The sequence below is a fragment of the Arabidopsis thaliana genome (assembly GCF_000001735.4).
Source record: "Arabidopsis thaliana chromosome 1 sequence".
NCBI lineage: Eukaryota > Viridiplantae > Streptophyta > Magnoliopsida > Brassicales > Brassicaceae > Arabidopsis > Arabidopsis thaliana.
The window spans coordinates 27,678,055-27,699,282 of NC_003070.9; the positions used below are offsets into that span (position 1 = coordinate 27,678,055).

A 21,228-nucleotide genomic window follows, 5' to 3' on the forward strand; every position below is an offset into this window, starting at 1 on the left:
AGAGAAAAGAAGACCAAATACATATCCATTGCTTGACTAGAGGAGAGAGATTAGCTTTCTCATTTACATTCATACTTTAAATTCGTGCTAATTACTATATAAATTCGTTGAATTGCATTTTTCTCCATAACTAGAATACAGTGATAACATTTATGAACAATCAATCCAGTGAATATGATGAATATTTGATATCTTTGAAAGTTATCTTGTAATTATAAACCTGTATAAATACCTACTCTTTCCCTAAGATCAGATATATCTTGTATCAACTTTCATCTTCTGATATTCACCAAAACTTCTATCCAAAACCAAGTTCAAAAATATGAATTGCCTCATGTTCTTCAAAATGCTATTAGCATTCTCTTTCATTAGTCTATTTTATGTTGGTAATGCACAACAATCATATGGCAATTCAACGGTTTCGGCACTTTTCGCTTTTGGAGACTCAATACTTGACACAGGCAACAATAATCTTCTTTTAAGTGTTTCTAAAGTCAATTTTTATCCATACGGTAGAGACTTTATAGGTGGAAGAGCTACTGGGAGATTTGGAAATGGGAGAGTTTTTTCTGATATAATTGGTATGTATATATATATTGATCTCTACTTGTTGATATACTTGTAACGGATGAATTCAATGTTTGTAATACTATGACACAAATATTATCTAATAGCAAGTCTTTGTTTTCAGCTGAGGGTTTGGGATTGAAGAATCTCTTACCAGCATATCGTGATCCATACCTCTGGAACAATGATCTAACGACTGGTGTTTGTTTCGCATCTGGTGGATCTGGACTTGATCCAATCACTGCAAGAACAACAGTAAATTTTTCTTAGTTTGTCCAAAAGATTATAACAACTTTTATTTTATCTATAGCAAATTTTAATAGATTATATTTTGGTGTGATTAGGGAAGTATATGGGTGTCAGACCAGGTCACAGACTTCCAAAACTACATCACCAGACTAAATGGTGTAGTAGGAAATCAAGAACAAGCAAATGCAGTTATATCAAATGCTGTTTACCTAATCTCCGCAGGAAATAATGATATTGCTATCACTTATTTTACTACGGGGGCTAGAAGATTACAATACACTCTTCCAGCCTACAATGATCAATTGGTCTCTTGGACTCGTGATCTCATAAAGGTACAAAGTTAGATTGTTTTACATATATATAGGACATAGTAAGAGATTAAAATTTTGGTCAAATTGTATGTGACATATTCTATTGTTCCCCCTTTTTTTTTGTTATTTGAAGAGTTTATATGATATGGGTGCAAGAAAATTTGCCGTTATGGGAACATTACCGCTAGGTTGTTTACCAGGAGCAAGAGCCTTAACGAGAGCATGTGAATTATTTGTAAATCAAGGAGCTGCTATGTTCAACCAACAATTATCTGCCGACATTGACAATCTTGGTGCAACATTTCCGGGTGCCAAATTCGTGTACGTAGATATGTACAATCCTCTTTTGGGTCTCATCATTAACCCTCAAGCTTCAGGTAATAACATGATTCATAATTCAAGAAGAATACTCATGTGTATATATATACGTTACATTTACAATTATATTTTCCAAAAATGTAGGGTTCATTGATGTAGCTGATGCGTGTTGTTGTACGCCAACGCACTTAATACCGTGCTTGGATGCGTCTCGTTACGTGTTTTGGGATGTAGCCCATCCGACCCAGAAGTCATACGAAACCATCGCTCCACAGATTATTGAAAATATCAAAGCAAAGCTCGCATGATCAAGTTATCAAGCTCTTTTGTTTTGATAATAAGTTATCAAGCTTTTTTTTTTCTTTTTTTCTTTCGGCAAGCTTTTTAGATTGTTATGATTAATATCGATCGGTAGGTTTTAATATCGATCGGTTACCTCAACCACAACGTCGCTCTTTGGTCAAAAACCAAATATTTGTTACTCTTAATAAATATTTGTTTTAGATCTTCGTGTTGACTTGATCCCTCTCATCTTTTATGATCCAAATTAATTAAACTTTGTCGTCACTTTATTTCCGATATTGAATCCAAAATATTTAGTTAAAGGCCATAGGCTTTTTGAGTTTTCTAGTAGCGCTTACTAGCCAATATCCCGAAGATACATGAACTATATACATCAACGTTGGATTTTTTCAATGAACATCACCAATTTCATGTCAAAAAAAAAAAAAAACAAAGAACATCAGTATCAACAAATTAAAAATCTAATCTCCTGTTTTAGTTTTTTTTTTTTTTTAAATCACGTGCATAGCTTTGTTTTGACATTAGAACATGACTTTTCCAAAATATTTCAGATTTATGAATGCTACTGTACTATTTCTTTTCGATTCGGTCCATATTCCTTACTTTATTCAGAGAGCCTTCAAACACCGTTTTCGTGGAGCATCTTTTTATGTCGATTGTGATAATATTGAAGTTTTTGAATTTATTTTTCTTACAGTTTTTGTCTTTTTTTGTAAAACGAAAACTCTAGATTTAAATCTCACACTGCTTCATATAGCTAGATTCCTTTGCCTGCCACTAAATCCAAAACCTCACGTGAATTTTAGTTTTGAACTAGTCCCCATTTCGAGAATTTTAGTGTAGGAATAGCAATATAATTTAAACGATCTTGTTAATTATAAAATACCTATCAGTTCATAAAATTAAATTTAATTTGATATAGTTTGGAAATTAGTGAACTCTACAAAAGTGTTTTAACTTTTAACGATTAGAACTTTTATTGCTTAGACACCAGTACGTCTTGTGATTAAACCAATGTGGAGAAGAAAATGTAAATGGTATCATGTATGACTAGCAAATTATTGACTTAAGAGTCATATAAAACAAAAGTTCGAATTAAGTTCTTTAGTCTTCTGACAGCATCGAGAGGTGAGATAAGTTTCCTCATTACTACATTCCCCAAAACACATATTCGTTAAGACGTTAACGTTCGTTGTCTACAACAACAATGTAAAATAACTTTAAAAAAAAAAAAGTAAGTAACTAAATGTACAAATCTTCTTTAGGACTGATGGATTTAGATTGATATATGATAGTTACTAGTTACGTTGTTAAAAAAAATGGTATTAAATCACTAACAACGAATAATTCATTTTATAGCTACTAGTCAATACGATAATTTTAGTTTTCAGCTAACAATATTAATAGTTGATAATTCTCTACTTTCAACTTATTTCTTGTACAAACCGTATTATGTAATGTAGGTAAGCTTATTCTCATGATTAGCTCATTTGATCTAATTTTAATATTTATATAAAAAACTTATAAACCCTAATAAAAAAATATCTGACCAAAAAAAAAAAAAAACCCTAATAAAAAACAAACAGTACACTGTTTTTTCTCTCTATAAAGAGAAAATCTCCAAAAGCAATGACCAATGAGAAATGTGAAGTTGCTCTTCCACTAAAGTTGAAATCAGAAAAACCATCAATGGCTTCTTCATCATCTCTCTTTCTCCTCCCTCTCCTTCTTCTTGTCTCCCAAGCTTCAGGTATTATATTCTTCCTTTTACTCTATTTTTAACCTCAAATCTTCTAAATTTAAATTCATAGATTAATCACATCAAACGAAAGTAATGACATGGCTTTTAGCCTTTAAGGTTAAGTGGTTAACTTTACTTTTGTTTGTGATGATAAGCTTCAACGGTTATATTTTACAACAAGTGCACGTACACTGTCTGGCCTGGGATCCAACCTAGCTCCGGTCAGTCATTACTCGCCGGCGGCGGATTTAAACTGTCGCCGAACAGAGCTTACACTCTCCAACTTCCACCGCTCTGGTCCGGTCGCTTCTGGGGCCGCCACGGTTGCTCCTTTGACAGATCTGGCCGTGGTCGCTGCGCCACCGGAGACTGTGGTGGTTCTTTCCTCTGTAACGGAGCTGGCGGTGTACCTCCGGCTACTCTTGCCGAGATCACCCTCGGTCATGACATGGACTTTTATGACGTCAGCCTCGTTGATGGGTATGTCTCACTTAAAACCAATTTTTTCAATTCGGGTTCGGCTTAAATTTTGGTTCAGTTATAAGAAAAACCACTATTTAATCGTATTTTTAACTATCAATGCAATATTATATTTTAACATATTATTGAATAAGTAATATGAATTTGAATGAAAAACGATTTTGTTTGGCCGTTAACGTTAATAAGGAGTGAATAAAAGATGAGAATTCTTAAACCGAACCAAATGGAAACCGGTTATAGTTTTCATGAATCAAACCAGCCTATGAAATAGTTTTTTTTAAAAAATTAAAATTAATTTATAATTGTTTAGCATCTTTTAAATAACTAAGCATACTTTATTAATATTAAACAAACTAAACTCATCATTGTACTTAAATTAGTTACAGTATAAGAGTATAACTAAACCGAACTTTATTCATAACTTAACAAAACCGAAACTGAAGTGAATTTCAAATAATTTTCTCTTACAAAACCTGATTGTACCAAAAAAGCCGAAACCAAGCAGCTCTAACATCAATAGTTTTACACATATTTGTTACTCACATAATATTAATTAATTATCTTGTTAATCAATGATGTTAGATATAACTTGGCGATGTCGATAATGCCGGTGAAGGGTACGGGAAAGTGTACCTACGCTGGTTGCGTAAGCGACCTGAACCGGATGTGCCCGGTTGGTCTACAAGTCCGTTCACGTGACGGGACACAGGTAGTAGCCTGTAAAAGCGCATGCTCTGCGTTTAACTCACCACGCTATTGCTGTACCGGCTTGTTCGGTAACCCACAGTCATGCAAGCCAACGGCTTACTCTAAGATCTTCAAGGTAGCTTGCCCTAAGGCTTACTCATACGCCTACGATGACCCAACTAGCATTGCGACATGTTCTAAAGCTAATTATGTCGTCACTTTTTGCCCTCACCGCGGCCGTTGATTAAAGGGATTGACATCTATGAATAATTTTGCTTGACTATTTAGTACGAGATCTTCTTTTTGAGTTATCGACCCGTTTTTTTGTTTTGGAATTTAGTGATTTCATCGATTTGTTACAAAGAACATGCATTATTTATGCGTCTTTTAAAAAATTAGTGATGTCTAATTCGTTTGTTAAGTACTGCACTTTATAATAAAACAAGAAAACAGATTTATAAAAGGAAAAAAAAAACATATAATACCGTATTAAAACCGAATAGTTCAACCAATCTTAATTTTTTTTCCAAGAAATATAATTTGAAGATACATTTAGTTAAGAATCAAAATTCAAAAGGAACTATAGGTTTAAGTTTAACTAGCTCAACTCATGCTTCTATGTCATTTAGAATAAAATCTCAAAAGTATTAGACAGAAAACGAGATTTGGATACGCTCTAGCAACATGGCAGATTATTAAATACAAACCCATTGAATTATTACCATGCAAGTTTGACTTAATTCCCATCGTGAAGCAAATAAATGAATAATAAAATTTCAAAGTAATTAAGTGGACATTATATACACCAGTGCCCTTTTTCATCGAATAAACCAAAACAAATCAGGAGAAAAAAAAAAGAAAAAAAAATCAAGAATATGGCCTCGAACATTTGGAGAGATGTATTAAATTGGGTAATACCGGCTGCGTTTATGACTCTTGGATTAACATGTCTATCGCTAATCGGTGTTGCTATTTTTGGAGGTGTGCGATTGGTACGGTTTGCTACCAGAGATGAGAAATTCGATTTTGTGTCCGATATTGTTATTGTCTTATTTCTTGCCTGTGCCACCGTTGTTTTCCTCTTTCTCGCCTACCATAGCTTCAAACAAGCAATTCTTAATGTCCGACGTAATCGCTCCCAAGATCCTTCGACGGTTCTACCCCCTGATTAATAGTAATTTTTATCACTGTTTCTAGTAACACATAGTATAAACTAAAGTTAATACTCTTGTATAGGCACAAGAAACAAGAAAGCGTATACTCGTTCATGTCGTTTCTTGTTTAGTTTTCGTACATAACAGTTTGTATAATAAAACTATTTAAATTATTTCCGGAAATTTCATAAAGATAGACATGGTTCAATAAATATCTTAAAATTCCCAATCGTTTTCAATAATATATTATTCAAATGCCACAGTCGTAATCTTAAACGGAGAATCAATGTCTTTTCTCTCCCACTTATAGTTTCAGATTCCCACATAGAGGTAGATATTGACATCTTACTCTAACAATATATTCTTAATTTTGATACGCATTATGTAATAATAATAAATAATGCTACATGAATACAAACTATACAAAAAACACACTATAATTTAATAACCAACAAAGAAAGATTAAGTAGCAAGTTTAGAGAGTTTTTTTTTTTTCATTTTGCTTTTTTGTTGTTGTTAATTCTCTGTTTTTCTCTTCATACTTTTCTCCATAACATTTTTCATAATTTTACTAGTTGATGACTCTACTACCATTGATCAACCTATTAATAAAAAAAACTTATTACAAAATAAAACTAATAGTAATTGATAACAAGAGTAATTAGTGAAGGAAAATAACTCATTCAGAAATATTATTAGCAGGACAAAAAATATCAAATATTAATGGTTAATAAAAATAGGAATAAATATAAATAGTTAATTAATTAAAAGCCATGAAGGGTAGCCATAGAAAAAGCATCAAGCATCTCACCAATCAAAAGCAAATGATCAGAAAAACTCTATAAAAACGTCAAAAACAGAAACTCAAATCACAAAACAAAAAATGGCAAACACAAATCTTGAATCCACCAACAAATCCACAACACCATCAACGGATATGGAGCTAAAGAAAGTCTTCGACAAGTTCGATGCCAACGGCGACGGGAAAATCTCAGTTTCAGAACTCGGAAACGTTTTCAAATCCATGGGAACGTCGTACACTGAGGAGGAGCTAAACCGTGTATTAGACGAAATCGACATCGACTGCGACGGTTTCATCAATCAAGAAGAGTTTGCTACCATTTGTCGATCATCTTCCTCCGCTGTAGAGATCCGTGAAGCGTTCGATCTCTACGATCAGAATAAAAACGGTTTGATTTCGTCCTCTGAGATCCATAAAGTTCTGAATCGTCTTGGTATGACTTGCTCTGTTGAAGATTGTGTGAGAATGATTGGTCATGTTGATACTGATGGCGATGGAAATGTTAATTTCGAGGAGTTTCAGAAGATGATGTCGTCGCCTGAGCTCGTTAAGGGAACCGTTGCGAACTCTTAGAGTTCCGATTTTCTTTTTATAAAAATTTACATTTTAAGTTTTAAAGGTTTTTAACAACAAATTTACTTTATATGTAAGTAAGCATTCTGCTGTGCAAATTTTAAACTTGTTTCTTTTTTTTTTCTTTTTTTTTTCCGGCATTGCATTTAAATTTTAGATCAATTTATTATGAGTTGCATAATTTGGATGAAATTTTATTGGAGAAAAGACTTTCACTAAAGAATCGGTTATAATAATTATGAAAGACTGAATAATGAAATGGTCAACAAAGACGCTATTTGTCTGGAATCTGATTCTTCTTTTGTGTGGCCTGAAAAACGGGAATCTAATTCGGTTTAAAATACGGGCTTTTTAAAGGCCCAGCTTTGAGTTGAGCCCAATTAGAATTCTATTCACCTTTTTTTTAGTAGCTTGAGAGATTCCACTTTTTTCTTGTCAACTGAAATTGTGCCAATGATAAGAACCAAGGCCTTATTAGTCTGTCTCTACAAGCACAACACTTTTTTTTTTTTGTTCCTGTATATGTTTAAAAACTAAAAATGAATTATGATTATAAAGTAAAAGTGACTCAAAATATCTATCTCACCATAAATCATAGTTATTACCTTAAGACATGGCGTGATCGAGTCGATTGATCGAGGCATTGAGCATTTATATACCACACACACGGTTACATAAGGTCGGGCTATATATGAAACACGTGAAATGTCACATTTCATAGTTCTTTTAATGGTGCAAATTCTGATGTCTCCATCTCACCATTTAATACTGCTGAATTAACTTTTGCCCCTTCCATTCCATTGTATATTCTATTGTATTTAACTTCACGTAATTTAGTTCACGACGTTGACCTTTTTTTTAATTAGCAAAATCAGTGGATCATACAGTATTTTCTAAATACTTCCTAATCGTAATATATTCATTTTACTATGAAAATAAAATCTGAAATCAGATTCATTCTCATCTTGAATAATCATTTTTCTGCGTTAAAACAATAATTCGCGTCGAAACACAGTTGGTATATAGAGGAAAACAACTTTAAAAGCGTGTGAGCTTAGGTGAAAAATGTCAAAGAGAAAAGGAAATAGGTAGGTATGATTCAATTTGAACATCATGATTTTTAATCTGATATTTTCTAATCAACACAACAAAATTACACATTTAAGGGGAAAAAATAAAACTGAAGCATATGCAGTAGTATTTGGTAATCCCAACAAACAAAAAAACAATCAGAAAAGGAGGATAACGTTATCATTATGTTGTAATCCATGATTTCACATGCCAACAGCTGCACTTATGATAAAGAACCCCTCTCTTATTAATCTTCAAACCTAATCAACAAATTATTAAGTGAGATATATATATATATATATATATATATATATTACATATAAATAAATTATTATATATCCCCAAATCTTCGTCTTATTATTTTTGTTTTTGTTTTTTTGTCGTCTCCCTCTTATTAAAAATGAAGCTCTCCATTATATGGATTCAGTAGAATTATTATAATTTCTTGGACGCCATTTTTCTCACCCCAAGTTTTCCTTCTAATAAATACGAGTGAGCAATGCGTAAGTATAAAAACCCGATTTGACTATATAATATTCTCAAAAGAATAATACTACTAAATCTGATTTTCAACCAAAAGCCAAATTCAGCGGAGGAACTGTCGTTTTCCTTTCTTCTTTACTTCTTCACCTTTCTCCTATTTCATCTTAACATATAATCATCAGAAGAAAAAAAAATTCTAAAACAAAAGAGGAACTTGAGAATTTTATGCTTGAGACAAAATGGCAGAAGATACGTACGAGGAAGAGTGCGACTACTTGTTTAAGGCGGTGTTGATCGGAGACTCAGCCGTCGGAAAATCAAACCTCTTGTCTAGATTTTCTAAAGACGAGTTCCGGTTTGACTCTAAACCAACCATCGGAGTAGAGTTTGCTTACCGGAATGTTCACGTCGGAGATAAAATCATCAAGGCTCAGATTTGGGACACCGCCGGCCAAGAAAGGTACACGGACATAATTTTGTGACCTCGTGACTACTCTACTCTGTTCCTTATTTTGTATGTTTCTTTGAGCTTTAATTTTGACCAAATCAAAAATATTATTTTACAAAAAAATGAAGGAAATAAATTATGTAATATAACAAAGAAGAGTGAACTATCAATACTTTTATTAGGTTAAAAAGATACTTATAAAAATACTTGTAACATTCCTTAATTATTATTTGTAATCTAATCATTGTAATTTTTATGAGTAAAGATTTCGAGCAATCACAAGTTCGTACTACCGTGGAGCATTAGGGGCATTACTGATTTACGACATCACTAGACGAACAACTTTCGACAACATCAAGAAATGGCTTTTCGAGCTTAGAGACTTCGCCAATCCCGAAACCGTCGTTGTCCTCGTCGGAAACAAATCTGATCTCCGACAATCTAGAGAAGTTGAAGAAGACGAGGGTAAGACTCTAGCAGAATCAGAAGGTCTCTACTTCCTCGAGACTTCGGCTTTAGAGAATGTTAACGTCGAAGAAGCGTTTCTAGTGATGATCGGACGGATACATGAGGTTGTTACTCAGAGGATAGCTTCGGAAAACAAATCCAACGGTGCTGCGACGCCTCACATTAACGGTAATGGGAACGGTACGGTCCTTCCGGTTGGTAAAGAAATTGTGAATATACACGAAGTCACTGCTACTCAACCCTTATTAAGCTCATCTTCCAACTGTTGTTTCAAGTAAATAATTAATGTATTTTTTTCGTTTATTGTTTTGGAATACTTTGATGATGTTTTTATTTGCCTGTGTATTCGTGAAAATTTTGCCTAGGTTGAGTACATGAATTTAAATCATACAATTAAATCCAAATAAATATGAAAATCAACATATAAAGTAATTAAATAATCAAATAATCAAATCCGATGTCGTCCAGCGGTTAGGATATTTGGCTTTCACCCAGGAGACCCGGGTTCGATTCTTGGAATGGGAACTTTTTTTAACCAAAAAACAAAATCACATAAAAAAAAGAACCAAATACAACTGAGATAATCTGTCAAGACTGTCCAATATTTCAAACAAATTCAGTTTCTTACGGGCAATTTTTTACACAAATTTTATCAAAGAGTGTTGTGAAGAACAATAACTCAAATATGAGTATCACAAATCAGTCATCTTTTACTTCTTTCTCTTTGCTGTTTTGGAGTCTACCCTAACTTTCTTGCACACATACAACAAAGAGAAGCCAAACTCATCAAACACTAAAGTAAGATATAAAAGATGAAACTGAAACAGAATAAGCAGTTACTAAACAGCCACCTCTTGAGGGAGATTTCGGCTGTAAAATGGAAACTCGAAGAGAAAGACCGTCTTGAACCATCCTGGTAAGTTCCCATACACTCCTCTTGGGAACAGAATCAGAGGACTAAAGATCGACAGAAGATAGAAACAAGTTAGCTATATATACAACACATCTTCAAGGCTTATCAAACGGTATCTAAAGCAAGTTATCGTTAAACCTTGTTGTCTTCTTGTAGGATCTGTAAGCTCCTGAGTTTCCATGTTTTTTGTCAGCCGATGCCTGTTTATATTCAAATCAGCCATATGTGATTCAGAAATTGTCTAAGTAGAGAGGAAGAGAACAAGGGAGAACCTCGAGTAATGGTATGCCGCTGACGAATAGAAGTAGCAAAGTGAGAAAGAGTGGTCCGAATATGACAAGATACTCTGCACCTTCAAGCACAGGCGATGCAGCCACAAAGATTCCCCACCACAGTAACATCTGATGAACATATATAGCCACAAAGATATACAGCAATGAACGATCACCACCATTTATGCCAAAGATGAAGAACTCATTATATACCGAAATACTAACCTCACCGAAGTAGTTTGGATGTCTTGAATACTTCCAGACTCCAACATCACACCATTTTCCTCTGTTTTCAGGAGAGTTTTTGAATGATAGCTTCTGTTGATCAGCTGCAGCTTCAATCAAGAAACCGAAAACCCACATAGTCCAACCGATAACATCTGCGGGTTTAAGAGATCCACCACCATCACTTGCATTAACAAGTGTTAAAGGTAAGCTAACCGTCCAAACCCACACAGCCTACCATGAAAGAAAACAACAACTCTAGTTTGAGAACCACAAGCATGAATTCCAAATAGGCTAAAAGAGAGAATAGTATAAACAGTTCACCTGAAGAGTCCAGAAAATGATTAGTCTCACTATATTTCCACGCTGTTCATCAAAGCGACGATCTTCCCCCCATTGCAAGATCCTAAAACAACAAGAGAGTAATGCTATAATGATCAGGAAAGAAACAAAAAAGGAATTTTGCAGTCATTGGTAGAGACCTCATTAGAAGGAAAATCCCCAAGCGAAGACCCCATACCACAACTAGCAAAGTCAATACTATCTGGATGGAGAAAAGAAAAGAGTCTCAACTCAGAAACACCAAAACAATGAAAAGAACAGAGAGAGAAAATAAGACAAAGAAGAAGAGCAGAGACTTACCTGTCGAAAATGCCAAGAGGCTTTGAGAACAAGTGTTAACACAGCAAGTATAACGAAGTTTGTGCTACCTGAACCATACAGAGTTAAGTAATTAATATAATGACTCCTACATAACAGAAACCGAAGCTACTGGGGATTAAAGGACTGAAATTGGTCGTACCAGCAAAGTCAGTGACTTGATCAAATTTGAAAAGAGCCGTGATTACGAAGAATATGAACTGGTAAATCACCTACAAATTATGGCAAACAGAGTTTTGCGAAATCAGACATGAACAAAGAAACCTAACTCTGTTCAGAAACTATCGCACAACCCAGAAAATGAACAGAGGAATTTAGATTAGCTGAGAACTTACAGTGACAATAGCAGTGAGAGCCAGAAAATGCGAATCGAGAACTGTTCCCATTCTATCAAACGAAAACAAAAAAGCAGAGAAAACTTCCAAATATATATTCTTTCGATCGAAGAGAAACGATTCGTTATCCTTTCTATTGTTTCCGAGTAACAAAATTGAGAATATATCATATAAAAAAAAGTCATTACTTTAACATTTGGTCATTGGGTGACTTGGTGTATGGCTAATACTCCCATGAATTTATGTGGCTGCGAGCTAAACACCATGCCGTTTACTTGTGACACGAGAAAAGTCTCATTTGTACACGAAAATACTTGTACGCAAAAAAGTGTGAACTTTATACATTATTTGCATCATACAATAGTTTGGAAACAATAAACTGTATCAACCTCGATGATATAGTCAAGTGTTGCAGATGGAGGAATCTCCAAACCCTGTCCAAATTCGACATTTCTGTCTCCAAATCCTAAGGACGGTGGAATTATCACTCTACGTTTACCTCCAGCCTTCATTGACCTGAGAACATGCTCTATACCTTGGCATAGTCCCTTGCTATACGGTCTTGAGTCCATTACCATCGCTAGTGACTTGCCTTTGCCTCCAAATGTGTCCACGAACACTTGTTCAGTGCCATGTACTTGTCCCTTTACATCAAACACTACCAAGTATCCTGAGCTTGGAGTAGCTCCACTTCCAACTTGTAGATCATAGTACCTACACGGTTCAATTCCATGAATAGACAAGAAGTTTCAGGTCACAATAAGAGCAGATATAGATTGCATTTCACCTCGAAATGTTACAAGTATTTTCCAAAATGAGATCAAAATAAGACAAAAGTCCCGTTTCAAAATGAGAACCAAATTGAACTTTTCAAGAGATTGAGTTCGTGATGAATGTTAAGGTATGCAAAGAAGTTTCAGGCTAATCAAAGAGCAGATATAGTTAAGAACCACGTCAAAAAGTATTAAGGATTCCCCAAAACAACATCAAAATAAAACAAGCCTACCATAGAGAATGCTACAATGTAACACTAAAGGGTAACGATTTAGACATGTAAATCCCAACAACGGAAGCTCACAAAATTTTCTATTTGCTGAAACATATGTTATGGAGAATGTACCTTATGCCGTTTGGTAAGATGATCTCTTCTTGCTTTTCTAAACCTCTGCCAAATCCAAAAATTACAGAAAAACATTTCAAGTTTGTGAAGATGATAACAAACCCAAAAAACGCATTCAAGAACAAATAAACTATGAGCTCAAGTCTTTGATTGTATTATCAAATCCCTAATTGCTAACATTCACTTAAATTTTCCATCTTTAGTTCTTAACAAGAGAATAATTCGAAGTCTTGATGAGTAAGAGTAACCTTGTGTTATCCTCTTCCTGAAACACATCGAGTCGTGACTTCTTCATCTGCTCGGAGACAACACCGAAAGCTAAAAACCCAGCCCAGGTAAACCCGGCGCCGATTCCGAACCGTCGCGTCACCGGAGAAGTAATCCAATCCGTCAATTGCTGCTCCTGCAATGTGACCACCGCCGTTGGTTGTGGATTCTCCGTGAATGTGACGCTTAGCGACTGCGATAGAAGACTCTGTTTCGGATGTTGGGATGGAGAGACGAAACGGTGGTGAGAAGGAACCGTCGCAGTGAAGAGAGTCGCCATTGTCAAAGATTTTTCGTAAAAGCAAAGTTTTTTAAAATATTATATTATTTTGATTCATATATCCCAATAATAAAGATCAGCCTTATCTTGTTCGTGTGATGAATAAAGACAGAGCTCAATGATTTTTTTTAATATATGTTTTCGGTCAACGTTTCGACGAGTTTGTCAATTGTTTTTTCTTTCTCTCTTTGTACAGTTTCAATATTGGAAAACAAAATAGAGGAAATTACGCATGAACATGAACATCGCTTGCAAGCAAAGACAACAAAACACACGAGCACAATCCTTCACCTTCTTCAATCGTCATCTTCCATGAATCTTTCTTTTTCACAATTCACAAGCTGTGTCAAACACTGAAGCTGAGGCAAAAAGTAGCAGAGAAGGAACATTTGTAGCTTTTTTTTCCTTCAAACAGATTGAATTCGTCAAAAATGTGTTTGCCACTTTGGTCGTCTTCTTCTGTTATCAATCCTTTTGTTCATGTTCAGTTGGTAATGAAGAGGAACTGGGGACTGGTCTTGGGATGTTGGAACCTGTTACAGGTTTCTGTAGCCGCTTTAGAGACGCCATTATCTCTGCAAAACTTGGCCTTAACTTTGAATCCCTGATAAACACACACAAAGCCATTACATGTGTTAACTGAGACATGGTCAAGTGAAATGATGTTGTTTAAGCACTGCTACTTCATATTGTGGCTGAAACATTGAAAAATAATCTATACTCACGTCTGCCAGCATTTACTGATGAGATCTGCAATTGCTGGATCTACAAAGTCGGGAATGTCAAGACGTCGATGCTGAAACCCAACTGCCCCAACTACTTGCATCGGGTTCATCTTTCCCCACGGTTGTTGTAACGTAAAGAGTTCCCATAAGATCACACCGTAGCTGTAAACATCGCACCTGTTTCACGTATTGTTTTTTCCTGACATTAGGCCTGCTTCTGACAAAAGGGAACAAAATGAATATCTAGTAGCAAAAGATCTAAGAGCATACTTCTCATCAGCAGGTTCGTTTCTTAGCACTTCTGGAGCCATCCATTCAGCCTTTATAAGACCAACACATAATTAGATTAACGAACTGGCAATTACAATAACTGTAAAAAGAGATGATTAAGACAGGGGAGACTATAACTTGCTTCTTACCGTCCCTGCTGTTGACTTTGAAGAGAGGTATGTACTGTGTTTCATCCTAGACAATCCAAAATCACACACCTGATATATATGAAAATCCAGTATTTGTTATGTAAACTTATAGCTGTTACATACGATATAACATTATCCACTTGGTAAGAAACAATAAATTTTATGGAGAGAATCTGACCTTCACGACCCAGTTTTTGTCAACTAGAAGGTTTGGGGACTTAAGATCGCGATGGACAATCATCGGATTACAGCTGTGCAAATAGTTCATTCCACGAGCCTGAATACAAGTAATATGTTACCTCAACACTCTACTGAAAGAATCAAGAAGTTACAAACAGGTGATATAGTAAGAGAAGAAAAGACTAATACAGCATCAAGGGCCATTCTCAGGCGCCTCCTCTCGTCTAATTGGTTATTTGGCCGGTGGATTAACCTATACAAGCTACCTCTGCACAAGTTTGGAAAAAAATATTATAATGTAAAGATCCAAAAACGAAGCACAACCGGATTGAACCTGTTCAAACCATCCAGATTTTAGAACTTAAAGCAAATACTTGAACAACACTCATTGATGCAAAGAAGATTTTGGCATTTAGAGGTCACAAAATAGATAAAAACAGAGGCATGCGCATCATGAATAAGGAGATGGAAATCGTTGTAGCCATGAGAATCATATCAAAGTAACTGAATCTTGCAAAGATCATAGTATTACCTAGGAAGAAACTCTGTAACAATTGAAAGATTCGGTGGGCGAGTCACAGCTCCCATGAAGAGAACAATGTTGGGATGTCTTAGCTTTTTCATGATTCGGACCTTGTATCACAAGAATATATAAGAAGGGTTTGATATAGAACTAATCAACATGGAAAATCAGGTAAAAGAAAAGATTAGAAGAAAGGCTCGTACCTCACTTCTGAATTCCTCCAATGCTTCTCCTGTTAAATCTTGATCAAGGAACTTCTTGACAGCCACTTCCTAAAGTTCAAGAGTTTCGACGATATGGAACTCAAACTAAGGAATTTCTAAACTCTTTTTTCATCGAGTTCAAATTCACAGTATAAATTGGAAAAGCAAATATAATACTCACAGTCCCGTGCCAATCTCCCCGATACACTTCTCCATAAGATCCTGTATCAAAAGAAGTAAAGTAGTTAATTATTTGAAGATGTAGTTACACCAAAGCAGATAACAGATGATGATAAGTCAGGTACCAAGTCCAATACGTTCTCCCACAGTAATTTCTTCCCACAAAATCTCACAGTCAGATACATCATCACAGTCTGACTTAGAACTTTCATTGCCAATAGATTTGTCAGATATTCTTTCCCCTCCTGAATTTGGCCCATGATTAGAGTCCCCACTACCTTGAGGCTCATGCCCACCAGAACCATCATCCCCGTCGCTATTCGAGCCTAATTCAAGTTGCCTGGACACGGCTGCAGCTGTTGCCACAACTGCAGCAGCAGTGGCCGTGGCAGCAGCTGCAGCAGGAAGTTCTATGGGGGAGGAGTCTGAGTTTGCAGACTTGGCAGCAGCAGCAGCAACCATGGAAGATGCAACAACAGCAGCTGCAGCTACAGCAGCAGGGACGGTTCTGGCATATTCTGTCGAAGATGCTTCAGAATGTGAAGAATCAGACTGACTTACAACTTTGCCATTATCACGTTGATCATGTGCATTTGTTTTAGATTGCACTCTTGGTAATGGAGGCAAAAACCTCACTGGACCAAAACCGTTTTGGTGTCTTCCTTCCTGAGTTGTCTCTAAATCTTTTCCTCTCTCTTTCTTGGCTTCAGTCGAGTTTTTGCTTTCAACAGTTGCCTCCAATTGCTGGGGATAGACTTCGGAAAATAAATTGGGAGGAGCTACAACTCCGCTTTCAAGTAATACATCATGAAGCTTCTGAGCTAACCGTGGATTCTCTTTAGCAGCATCAATCATATATTGTGAAACATCTTTGACTTTCATCCTTTGTGCAGCTGGGGAGCTAACCCCTTCAGTCCAAGAAGGTGATCTCATATGGGTGAAAGAATGAATAGGCCTGCTAGACAGATTTTGAAATGGAGCCTTTTCAACTTTCTTCTGATTTTTCACATCTTCTCTAGAAATATTTGGATGAACAATGAGATCGCCTCCACCTCCGGATTGGTTTCTCTCCCCAGAACTCTTGGTACTAGAACGATGTTCCCCTGTTCGAAACTCTGTATTCTCTTCATATGAGCTTTCAATACCATTGCTGGAAGAAGCTACATGAATTGAATCATTGTCTCCAGGACTAGCGGAATAGGCAGATTCATCATAGTCTATTTGTAGTCCAGCTGCATCAGCTGGAATAAGCGTGCCGGGATCTCCCATAAGATCAACAATGTACTCCCTGAAATTCACAATTGAATAGCATATAACAAAGTTTCTTTCTTTAAGCCTCAATATTAGCTTCAGGAGGTGCAGATTAGATAACAATATACATGAATGATAGACAAATATTGAATCTACACATTAATGTGATGATTACCTGCCATCATCAGCCTTAATAAAGTTCATTGCCACATCTTCAGAACCGGTATATTGCTGACCTTTGACTATTCGACAAGGAACACCAACACTATCACACAATACCTACAAAGTTTCATATAAAGAAAGAACCATAAGAAATGAAATAAACTTAAAAGTGCTGAGATTCAGAAGAAAAAGTGCATACTTTGAATAACAAGGCTCGGTGACGAGCCAAACCAATAGTCAGAGAACCAAGTGGCAAAACCATGCTTCCAAGAGTTGCTTTCAAACTATAGCTAAGACTCCTCCAAGCTCTCAACATGCTCTCTGGGTGCACGACTGGTCCACCCATGTAATCTCCCACTAAAATAGCCAGTTTCCTTACCAATTCACTATTCACAAAACCAGAGGAAGAAACTGATCTTGATTTAGCAGCAATATCAAGAGCCATCTGTTCAAGTCTCAACAGATTAGAATCCCCACTTCTGTTCACAAGAACAGCTTCCCATGTCACACCGTCTGAAACAGGTGTCCCTTGAAGATCGAGCAAAGGAGGTATTCTTTCTGCTGAGGATGCATTCAACACTCCATACAAGTCATAAAAACCATCCAAGATCTTGTCATCATAGCCAAGACAATTGTAATTCTGTGAATGCAACAATACCAAAATGAAATGAGTTCTTGGGAGTAACTAAAGAGTTTCTGTTATGCAGAGAAAACAATTGAATCAAAAGCTTACCCAGTAGCGATAAGCGATGAGTTCAGCTGGAGAGTTCTCAGGAGCACAAGAGCCTAAACTGAATTGCTTAATAGCCTCAATCTGAGTAGCCTCAGGATCTTCTCTAGCACTTAACTCTAAAGCCAACTGTATCTGATTCTCTTCTTCAACAGCTGGATCTTTGGAACCTAAATCCACATGTTCTGACCCATTAACAACAACAGTGTCATCAACCGTGGCGGCTCTGTTCTTGGCATTGAAAGAATTAGGAGGACTAGGGATTTTTCTATGACCAACAGAACTTAACCAATTAGATAAACCAGAAAAAGGTTTGATTTCAGGGCTATTGCTGTGATGAGACCTCGGTGATGATGATGATGATACATCGATAGACTTATGATGATTGCTCTTAGTTGTTGAAATTGATCCTTCAGCTTCATCTGATTGATTGGGCGAGATATGAAGTTTCTTAAGAAAGTTCTTCATGTTCATCTTCATACTCCAAATGCTAGAACAATGATCAACAGGTCTTAAAACCACTCCATCTCCCAAATTCTTCAAAGTTTCTTCTTTTACTTTCATAAACCCTAATTCCTCCCCGGAATTTAAATCAAAAGTTTGAAACTTTCACCGGAATTCACGAAGACCAATCAAAAAGAACAAAGATTTCAACTTTATTGGACTTCAAAAGGCAAAAACTTGAGACAGCAAAATTTGTAGAGAGCTTGAGCTCAAAACACACAGAATTTTTTTTTTTTTTTTGATAAATCACCAAAATGGTTAAAAGCACACACCCACTCAAATGCAGAATTTAAAGAAAAAAAGCATATGACTGACAATTTTCTCCGTACTGATATGAACCGCTAATTCTCCTCCTTCAACCAACTTGAATATGTATCTCTCTATCTATCTCTGACGCCACTTTCTCTGTCTAAAAAGTTGGACAAAGAAAGAAGTGGAGAGAGTGGCTCTTCTCTAGAAGAAAATTAAAGTTTGCATTTTTGATAATTGAGGAGGAGAGTTACTTACTGTGACATGCAAAACAAAACAGAACAAGAAAAAAGGCGTATCTTTTTCACTAAGCTTAGTGCGTGAACTTGAAAAGATGATGACGAAACATAATTAAATTGCACCAAGACAGACTTAACGTCAATTGAGGCATTTAAAACGGTTACTTTTTGTTTCTATAAACAGCATAGAATCTACATCAATTTATTCATTACTATGTCAAAAAAGAAAATTCTGAGAAAACTGTGAGATACATTTTTTGTCCTTAATTCACTAATATATAAATAAAAATACTTACGGGAATGTTTTCTTTAAAATTTTGCATTAGAACAATAAAAAAACTATCCAAAGTGGTTTAAAGCAATTTCTTTGATTCATTTTAAACGCTAGCAACCGCAAACTCAACATTTGCATATGGTAGTAGGAGAACCAATCAAGTTCTAAATCAATTTTCATTTTTCGATCAAATATATCAAAAGTCTTTTTGGTCATATAATTAAAACTGTATTTTTATTTTTTTTAATAAATAGTATAGCGTTTCGATCTTTTATACTTGTATCTCTTTTGGGAATAAAAGAAGAATAGCAATTGTCACGGCAATTAAGGACCATTAACTTTTTATATTTTGAGAATGACTAGAAATAGCTTAAGGTGTCAATTCTAAAGAAAAGACAAATGAGAATTTAACTGAATATTCACTTGAAAAGCACGTGGTTAATTGTATATTGCAGTGTCCGGTGAATCTTACTAAGATAGAGCTCAATTAATTAACGAGTTAGATAATTAGTACTCCGTTATCTTGCTTTTGATGAAACTCTATTTTCGTGAAGAGACACCGTTATCTCTTCGATCATTCAACATATCTATCACTATATACATATGTAATTAATTAGTTTATATAGTGGTTACGACTTACAACTTACAATAGAGATAGCTATGTATGTCATATATGCACAAAATATATGAGTTTATTATAGTATATGATTAATGTCAAAATATGGACAACCACACGTATGCATGTATGATTTATGTAATAGGTAATCATTGTATCTTCTTTGAACTTATTAAATGGTGTGAGCTATGAGCCAATAGTTGACCAACACGAATATTTATGATTTTTCCAGTGATCAACTCTATAGTGTCCACACGATTGTGAGGTTCAGAAACCATCAGGTAATTTTTTTTTAATGTATCATTAATTAAGGTAACTCTTTATGTGTCTTGGAAATTGTTTTCCACCATAGAAGATGATTATTTGTTGAAATAATTTATACGTAATTTTTTTTAAAAATTAAACTTTACATTTTAATTTTTATATACTGGAATGATAAATACGGTAAAAAACAAAAATATACTATTACCGTGGTTTTCATATTCATCCCCCCCCCCATTCGACTTAAATATGTTATCTACTTTTCCAACTATGACACTTCTCAAAAATCTATTTTATAGTATAAAGGATCTGTATTCCATAAAATAAAACAAGAAAAAAGGAAAACGATTGGAGGTTTTAAGTGCTCAAGGGTAGTTGGCTAACAATTCAATTTTGGGCGGCTTGAGATTTGTCCGAAAACATAAGAAAAGATTTTTGATTTGGAATAAATCTTATAGTAACATTAAAACATACAAAAAAAAAAAAAAAAGTAAATGGGGCTTGAGTTTTGTCCGAAAACATAAGAAAATATTTTTGATTTGGTATAAATCTTAGTAACATTTAAACAAACAAAAAAAGAAGAAGTGAATGGAGAGTTTCTATTTACTACACGTTATGTTTGGTTTAAGCCAATAAAAAAAAGCGTTTACGTAACCATAAAACATAGCGTGTGTGATTTTGCTCAGAAAAGAAGAGTTTAATAGGCCAAAGCAGCAAGATTAAAAGTTAAAAGTTAAAACCGTAAAAGAACATTCGTTTCTCCCGGGAGGTTTGACTAATTTGACTGTACCACGTGAAATGGACGCGCGAATGATAATGCGTCTAGTGACGCATGCCACGTCATAGTTATCCTATCAGAAAGCAAAACAAAAAAAACAATCTTTCAGTTTTTGTTTTTATGTCGTAAAAAGAATTTGGTGCATTCCAATTGGTGACAGCCACACATTTTTTTTGGTGCTGGGACCACTTCCCCACCTATCACTTT

The 21,228-nt window shown here is 35.2% G+C and overlaps 7 protein-coding genes and 1 pseudogene across 11 annotated transcripts; 5 read left to right on the top strand and 3 right to left on the bottom strand.

Moving 5' to 3' along the window:
- The first annotated feature begins 258 nt into the window (after window positions 1–258).
- On the top strand, window positions 259–2,006 carry AT1G73610 (GDSL-like Lipase/Acylhydrolase superfamily protein). The gene is made up of 5 exons (NM_106019.2): window positions 259–581; window positions 692–822; window positions 912–1,148; window positions 1,261–1,504; window positions 1,590–2,006. The coding sequence occupies exons 1-5, from the start codon at window positions 323–325 to the stop codon at window positions 1,751–1,753; spliced, it is 1,035 nt and encodes a 344-aa protein (NP_177502.1). The 5' UTR covers window positions 259–322; the 3' UTR covers window positions 1,754–2,006.
- A 1,297-nt stretch (window positions 2,007–3,303) lies between these two features.
- On the top strand, window positions 3,304–5,119 carry AT1G73620 (Pathogenesis-related thaumatin superfamily protein). Its single transcript, NM_106020.4, has 3 exons — window positions 3,304–3,498; window positions 3,645–3,969; window positions 4,552–5,119. The coding sequence occupies exons 1-3, from the start codon at window positions 3,378–3,380 to the stop codon at window positions 4,898–4,900; spliced, it is 795 nt and encodes a 264-aa protein (NP_177503.1). The 5' UTR covers window positions 3,304–3,377; the 3' UTR covers window positions 4,901–5,119.
- Window positions 5,120–6,618: 1,499 nt separating this feature from the next.
- AT1G73630 (EF hand calcium-binding protein family) lies at window positions 6,619–7,560 on the top strand. The gene has a single exon (NM_106021.2). It carries the CDS (start codon window positions 6,694–6,696, stop codon window positions 7,183–7,185), a length of 492 nt encoding a protein of 163 aa, NP_177504.1. The 5' UTR covers window positions 6,619–6,693; the 3' UTR covers window positions 7,186–7,560.
- A 1,057-nt stretch (window positions 7,561–8,617) lies between these two features.
- RABA6a (RAB GTPase homolog A6A) lies at window positions 8,618–10,073 on the top strand. The gene is made up of 2 exons (NM_106022.2): window positions 8,618–9,199; window positions 9,453–10,073. Exons 1-2 carry the CDS (start codon window positions 8,979–8,981, stop codon window positions 9,931–9,933), a joined length of 702 nt encoding a protein of 233 aa, NP_177505.1. The 5' UTR covers window positions 8,618–8,978; the 3' UTR covers window positions 9,934–10,073.
- AT1G73650 (3-oxo-5-alpha-steroid 4-dehydrogenase (DUF1295)) lies at window positions 10,069–12,253 on the bottom strand. 5 transcript variants are annotated; one of them, NM_202411.1, is made up of 10 exons: window positions 12,061–12,253; window positions 11,868–11,937; window positions 11,708–11,775; window positions 11,548–11,609; window positions 11,390–11,471; window positions 11,066–11,299; window positions 10,841–10,969; window positions 10,707–10,768; window positions 10,507–10,612; window positions 10,069–10,399 (listed from the first exon to the last, which is right to left on the bottom strand). In NM_202411.1, the coding sequence occupies exons 1-10, from the start codon at window positions 12,109–12,111 to the stop codon at window positions 10,355–10,357; spliced, it is 909 nt and encodes a 302-aa protein (NP_974140.1). In that variant the 5' UTR covers window positions 12,112–12,253; the 3' UTR covers window positions 10,069–10,354. The 5 variants fall into 5 exon arrangements, with proteins under 5 accessions (NP_974140.1, NP_001323209.1, NP_565068.1 ...); NM_001334598.1 differs by having other exon boundaries at window positions 10,178–10,403; NM_106023.3 differs by having other exon boundaries at window positions 10,178–10,612.
- Window positions 10,109–10,180, top strand: AT1G57900 (annotated as a pseudogene).
- Window positions 12,254–12,295: 42 nt separating the features above from the next.
- On the bottom strand, window positions 12,296–13,765 carry AT1G73655 (FKBP-like peptidyl-prolyl cis-trans isomerase family protein). Its single transcript, NM_106024.6, has 3 exons — window positions 13,429–13,765; window positions 13,181–13,225; window positions 12,296–12,774 (listed from the first exon to the last, which is right to left on the bottom strand). The coding sequence occupies exons 1-3, from the start codon at window positions 13,725–13,727 to the stop codon at window positions 12,414–12,416; spliced, it is 705 nt and encodes a 234-aa protein (NP_565069.4). The 5' UTR covers window positions 13,728–13,765; the 3' UTR covers window positions 12,296–12,413.
- A 73-nt stretch (window positions 13,766–13,838) lies between these two features.
- On the bottom strand, window positions 13,839–19,318 carry AT1G73660 (protein tyrosine kinase family protein). The gene is made up of 13 exons (NM_106025.4): window positions 18,104–19,318; window positions 17,570–18,010; window positions 17,384–17,487; window positions 16,083–17,245; window positions 15,959–15,999; window positions 15,778–15,846; window positions 15,584–15,684; window positions 15,241–15,319; window positions 15,050–15,148; window positions 14,872–14,940; window positions 14,723–14,772; window positions 14,453–14,629; window positions 13,839–14,331 (listed from the first exon to the last, which is right to left on the bottom strand). The coding sequence occupies exons 1-13, from the start codon at window positions 18,662–18,664 to the stop codon at window positions 14,193–14,195; spliced, it is 3,093 nt and encodes a 1,030-aa protein (NP_177507.1). The 5' UTR covers window positions 18,665–19,318; the 3' UTR covers window positions 13,839–14,192.
- Window positions 19,319–21,228: the final 1,910 nt, after the last annotated feature.

Bases quoted from the DNA above. Each gene is read 5' to 3' on its own strand.
- AT1G73610 (NM_106019.2), top strand. From the start codon at position 323: ATGAATTGCCTCATGTTCTTCAAAATGCTATTAGCATTCTCTTTCATT. The intron at 582-691 runs GTATGTATATAT...CTTTGTTTTCAG, and splicing joins AGTTTTTTCTGATATAATTG to CTGAGGGTTTGGGATTGAAG. The intron at 1,505-1,589 runs GTAATAACATGA...CCAAAAATGTAG, and splicing joins CATTAACCCTCAAGCTTCAG to GGTTCATTGATGTAGCTGAT.
- AT1G73620 (NM_106020.4), top strand. From the start codon at position 3,378: ATGACCAATGAGAAATGTGAAGTTGCTCTTCCACTAAAGTTGAAATCA. The intron at 3,499-3,644 runs GTATTATATTCT...TGTGATGATAAG, and splicing joins TCTTGTCTCCCAAGCTTCAG to CTTCAACGGTTATATTTTAC. The intron at 3,970-4,551 runs GTATGTCTCACT...CAATGATGTTAG, and splicing joins GACGTCAGCCTCGTTGATGG to ATATAACTTGGCGATGTCGA.
- AT1G73630 (NM_106021.2), top strand. From the start codon at position 6,694: ATGGCAAACACAAATCTTGAATCCACCAACAAATCCACAACACCATCA.
- RABA6a (NM_106022.2), top strand. From the start codon at position 8,979: ATGGCAGAAGATACGTACGAGGAAGAGTGCGACTACTTGTTTAAGGCG. The intron at 9,200-9,452 runs GTACACGGACAT...TTATGAGTAAAG, and splicing joins GACACCGCCGGCCAAGAAAG to ATTTCGAGCAATCACAAGTT.
- AT1G73650 (NM_202411.1), bottom strand. From the start codon at position 12,111: ATGGGAACAGTTCTCGATTCGCATTTTCTGGCTCTCACTGCTATTGTC. The intron at 11,610-11,707 runs GTAAGTCTCTGC...TTCTCCATCCAG, and splicing joins CCTCTTGGCATTTTCGACAG to ATAGTATTGACTTTGCTAGT. The intron at 10,400-10,506 runs GTGGCTGTTTAG...CAAGAAAGTTAG, and splicing joins GCCGAAATCTCCCTCAAGAG to GGTAGACTCCAAAACAGCAA.
- AT1G73655 (NM_106024.6), bottom strand. From the start codon at position 13,727: ATGGCGACTCTCTTCACTGCGACGGTTCCTTCTCACCACCGTTTCGTC. The intron at 13,226-13,428 runs GTTACTCTTACT...TGGATTTGGCAG, and splicing joins CAGGAAGAGGATAACACAAG to AGGTTTAGAAAAGCAAGAAG. The intron at 12,775-13,180 runs GTACATTCTCCA...TGAACCGTGTAG, and splicing joins ATCTTACCAAACGGCATAAG to GTACTATGATCTACAAGTTG.
- AT1G73660 (NM_106025.4), bottom strand. From the start codon at position 18,664: ATGAAAGTAAAAGAAGAAACTTTGAAGAATTTGGGAGATGGAGTGGTT. The intron at 15,149-15,240 runs GTATTAGTCTTT...ACTTGTATTCAG, and splicing joins TGAGAATGGCCCTTGATGCT to GCTCGTGGAATGAACTATTT. The intron at 14,630-14,722 runs GTATGCTCTTAG...TACGTGAAACAG, and splicing joins AACGAACCTGCTGATGAGAA to GTGCGATGTTTACAGCTACG.